General features: G+C 48.1%; 2 protein-coding genes across 3 annotated transcripts in view; both read left to right on the top strand.

Moving 5' to 3' along the window:
• LOC111649418 (uncharacterized) overlaps positions 1-4,095 on the top strand; it is a gene marked incomplete at its 5' end in the record, with an annotated part of 5,128 nt that extends 1,033 nt beyond the window's left edge. The window contains one exon of the mRNA XM_023399172.2: positions 834-4,095. Coding sequence (XP_023254940.2) covers positions 834-1,706 — 873 coding nt within the window. The remainder of the gene's footprint in view (positions 1-833) is intronic.
• LOC147819678 (uncharacterized) lies at positions 2,234-4,095 on the top strand. 2 transcript variants are annotated; one of them, XM_087171968.1, is made up of 7 exons: positions 2,234-2,305; positions 2,472-2,493; positions 2,560-2,591; positions 2,714-2,839; positions 2,896-2,973; positions 3,032-3,107; positions 3,280-4,095. In XM_087171968.1, exons 1-7 carry the CDS (start codon positions 2,292-2,294, stop codon positions 3,397-3,399), a joined length of 468 nt encoding a protein of 155 aa, XP_087028094.1. In that variant the 5' UTR covers positions 2,234-2,291; the 3' UTR covers positions 3,400-4,095. The 2 variants fall into 2 exon arrangements, with proteins under 2 accessions (XP_087028094.1, XP_087028095.1); XM_087171969.1 differs by lacking the exon at positions 2,560-2,591 and adding an exon at positions 3,162-3,193 and having other exon boundaries at positions 2,472-2,504; positions 2,693-2,839; positions 2,896-3,009; positions 3,074-3,107.
• Positions 4,096-4,417: the final 322 nt, after the last annotated feature.

Raw genomic sequence — 4,417 nt, 5'->3', positions numbered from 1 at the left:
GGTTCTGGGTTCTCTGAGGGGAACCCAGTTCTGGTTCTGACGTGTTTCTGACGCAGTGTTACTGCATGGACTGTATGTGGAAGTGTGGGGGTGCGTTTGTTTCTCTCACCTCGTCTGTCGGGTTTAGTCTGGATCGAACCCTCTGAGGTCAAAGGTCCTTGCATGTGACATCATACCCATGTGTTTTACATCACAGTTTTCAGAATGATCTCAGATCTTTCTTAATGAGCGCTGTGTAAACAGGTCGTCAAAAGGTTGTCAACAGGTCGTCAACAGGTCGTCAACAGGTCATCAGGTCTTTTGATCCAAATGCTGAAAATTGAAAGCGTTTTTTTTTATTCTTCAAACCTTGACTGATGTGGAGGAAGTGAAACGTGTTCACCAAAGTCTTAGGTTCATTAAAATAATGCAACATGTGAGTAAATAGTAATTAAATGTGTAATAAATGCCGAGTGATTGATTTCATTCATCAGGATCCTCGTCATCTTCATCAGGACAGAGGCTCCTCCTCCTAAACAGGCTCAGCTCACGAACACGAGACAAACAAATAAACAACATAAACACTCAGACATCATTTTATATTTTACCATAATGATCAACAGTCAGTTACTGCAGCATTAACACGTGATGATGTCATACCTGATACCTGGGTCTGGTTATTATTTATATATAGTATAATATAGTTTAGTTTAGTATAGTTATATAGTTTCCTGGTTCATCAGACCACAGCTCCATCTGCTGGACGCTGTCAGCTGTTACAGTGATGGTGAACACAGGGACTGATATGACTGACTGGTTATTGATCACTGATCGTTCTCCTGTTGTGTTTTCAGTCTCGTCTGGAGCCTCCAGTCGACAAAGCTCTGACCGGAGTGAAGAGTCTGACCCTGGACACCCGCGGCGTCCCCGCCCCCCGCAAGAACCAGGTCAAGATGATCTCCAGCTGCCCCCTGCCCCACGCCGAACCCGGCCCCAACCCGGCCCCGGGCCCCGGCTCCGCCCCCACCCACAACTCCCGCCTCAGCCCCAAACTGAGCTCCAACCCGAACCAAATGTACTCCCAGATCACGCTGCCGGGCAGCGGCGAGCGAGGCACCCTGAGGGAGAGGAGGGAGAGAGGGAACAGCCTGGCTCCCCCCTGCACCCCTCCTCAGATCACCCCCCCGGAGCCGGAGTACTCCCTCCCCTTTGATACCATCAATAAGAACATGATGGCAGACATCCTGAGCTCGCATCCTGCCCGAAGCTGTGAGTCCAGCGGCGACCCGCTCTATGACAGCATCGACGAGATGAAGATCAGAAACGTCTTCCTGAGCGACGCCGACGCCCTCGGACCAACATACGGGAAGGTGGAGCACATCTACGACGAGCCTGAAGGCTGCGCCGCCACCGCCGGCGCCTCTGGAGGGCAGAAGTCCACCGGCCCCCCCTCAGTGTACGACGACCCCGAGGAAATGAGAGGAGACGCCTGGAGGATCATGGGTACGGCCGCTGACCCCAAAGGTCACGAGTACCCATACAACCCCCGGGTGGACGACTACGCCGTGCCCAAACGACCCCAGAGGGCGATCCACGTCACCAACGAAGAAGAAGAAGAAGACGACGACGAGCAGCAGCAGGAGCAAGAGGAGGAGGAGGAGGAGGAGGAGGAAGAGGAGGAGCAGAGGGATTCACCGTACAACAACGTCATGGTGAAGATGATGTAACGACAGCACATGACTGATCAATATTTAATCAATAATCAATGATGGAGGTTCAGACTCTGTCATGAAGCGTCGGTCGATTTCAGAGCTGCAAACATTTAATCTGCCACTTCAAATTTCATTATTCAGAACTTTTCTCTTTTCATCTTTTTAAAACTGCTCAACTTTGAAAATGAAGGAAACGATCGAGACTTCAGAATAAGAGTCAAATATGAACAAGACACAGTCTGCTGGTCCCACTGGGAACACTGGGAACACTGGGAACACTGGGTACACTGGAACACTGGGAAGTCTGGGAACACTGGGAACACTGGGAACACTGGAACACTGGGAACACTGGGAACACTAGTCCCACTGGGAACACTGGTCCCACTGGGAACACTGGGAAAACTAGAACAGTGGGAACACTGGGAACACTGGTCCCACTGGGAACACTGGGAACACTGGGAACACTGGGAACACTGGGAACACTGGGAACACTGGAACACTGGGAACACTGGAACACTGGGAACACTGGTCCACTGGGAACACTGGGAACACTGGGAACACTGGGAACACTGGGAACATGAAGCTGTGTTTCCAGTATTGATGTGTCAGGTCTGGTGTGTGAACAGGTGTGTGAACAGGTGTGTACCAGGTGTGAACAGGTGTGTGAACGGGTGTGTGAACAGGTGTGTACCAGTTTGAATAGGTGTGTGAACGGGTGTGTACCAGTGTGAACAGGTGTGTGAACAGGTGTGTACCAGGTGTGAACAGGTGTGTGAACAGGTGTGTACCAGTGTGTGAACAGGTGTGTACCAGGTGTGAACAGGTGTGTACCAGGTGTGAATAGGTGTGTGAACGGGTGTGTGAACAGGTGTGTGAACAGGTGTGTACCTGTGTGAACAGGTGTGTGAACAGAAGTGTGAACAGCTGTGTCAACAGGTGTGTACCAGTGTGTGAACAGGTATGTACCAGTCTGAACACGTGTGTGAACAGGTGTGTACCAGTGTGAACAGGTGTGTGAACAGGTGTGTGAACAGGTGTGTACCAGTGTGTGGACAGGTGTGTACCAGTGTGAACAGGTGTGTGAACAGGAGTGTGAACAGGAGTGTGAACAGGTGTGTGAACAGGAGTGTGAACAGGTGTGTGAACAAGTGTGAACAGGTGTGTGAACAGGTGTGTGAACAGGTGTGTACCAGTGTGTGAACAGGTGTGTACCAGTGTGTGAACAAGTGTGTACCAGTGTGAACAGGTGTGTGAACAGGTGTGTGAACAGGTGTGTGAACAGGTGTTTGAACAGGTGTGTGAACAGGAGTGTGAACAGGTGTGTACCAGTGTGTGAACAGGTGTGTACCAGTGTGTGAACAAGTGTGTACCAGTGTGAACAGGTGTGTGAACAGGTGTGTACCAGTGTGTGAACAGGTGTGTACCAGTGTGTGAACAGGTGTGTACCAGTGTGAACAGGTGTGTGAACAGGTGTGTACCAGTGTGAACAGGAGTGTGAACAGGTGTGTGTGCAGGTGTGTACCAGTGTGTGAACAGGTGTGTACCAGTGTGAACAGGTGTGTACCAGTGTGAACAGGTGTGTGAACAGGTGTGTGAACAGGTGTGTACCAGGTGTGAATTGAACCTGTGTTCGACTTTCCTGTTTCCACCAGTGACGTTCATTCAGACTCAAACCTGCTCACAGTTTATCACAGGGAGGTTTGATTGACTTGATTTTTGTGATCATCATTGATCATCATTGATCATCATTGATCATCTCATGATGCAGCAGACAGCTGAGACTCTCCCTGCTGATGCATTCAGGGACAATCCAACATCTGAGGTTTGATACAAAACTTTTCACACAGCAGCCATGTTGGTCGACCTCGACTCAGCACAAAAACAATAACAGCAAAGACATAAAATCACAGTGTCAATAAAAGGAGAAAAGACAGAATAAGACAAATATAAAGGTCACTTGATTGTTTTTTTGTCTGATTTTCTGAGAGTCCCCTGAAGGCTCCATGACAGCCAATGTAAAGTTCTCAGATGTCCGAGTGTCTGTAAATGCACCACATGGACAGAGTTGAAACTGCTTTTATTTTCATGTCAGAATGATGGAGGTCATTTGATGGATGTGACCTCAGATCCAGCAGGGGGCAGCAGAGCTCACAACATCTGGTTATCACTGATTTTCATCGACTGTCAACATCTGTATCATCTTCATCTTCATCAGCTCAAACTGAACTGTGACTTCAGGCTCAAACATCAGTGTGAGATCAAACCTTTAACATCCTCTGAGTGTGTGTGGTGCGTTCAGGGTGTGTGTTGTTTCCTCTCTGAGTGTTTGTGGTGCGTTCAGGGTGTGTACAGATGTTTGTGAAGAAGCAGCCTGTCAGTCTGAATTAAATCCTCATTTATTTTATTTTTACTTTGTTTTTTTTATCTCATTATCTGAACTTCAGTTTCATTTCACTGATGTGCAGAGTGATGTCAGAGGCTTTACTGCTGTCGGTCAGCGGGGGGCGCTGCTGTCTGCTGATGAAGTATCTGCAGACTGGAGCAGTGAGGACGGGGTGTTTCTCCACCTCTGAAGCTGTAAACTCTTCATCTGTAACTTCTGCCTCTAAGTCATTTTCTTTTCAAATGTTTTATTATTCAAAAGATTTTCATCTGGATAAAATGTGTAAATATTGAAAATAGGAGAAACAATCATAACGTAATAAATTATGAACAATAAGAATAAA

This window comes from Seriola lalandi, unplaced genomic scaffold (genome assembly GCF_002814215.2).
Source record: "Seriola lalandi dorsalis isolate HSWRI2012SDOR001 ecotype SW California unplaced genomic scaffold, Sedor1 jcf7180002050744, whole genome shotgun sequence".
Classification (NCBI taxonomy): domain Eukaryota; kingdom Metazoa; phylum Chordata; class Actinopteri; order Carangiformes; family Carangidae; genus Seriola; species Seriola lalandi.
Note: the sequence above shows the minus strand (reverse complement) of the source record. Positions and strands in the feature narration are given on the sequence as shown.

Coding starts and splice junctions, on each gene's coding strand:
- LOC147819678 (XM_087171968.1), top strand. Junction 2,840..2,895: donor GTGAACAGGTGTGTGAACAA/GTGTGAACAGGT, acceptor GTGTGTGAACAG/GTGTGTACCAGTGTGTGAAC. Junction 3,108..3,279: donor GTGTACCAGTGTGTGAACAG/GTGTGTACCAGT, acceptor GTGTGTGAACAG/GTGTGTGAACAGGTGTGTAC.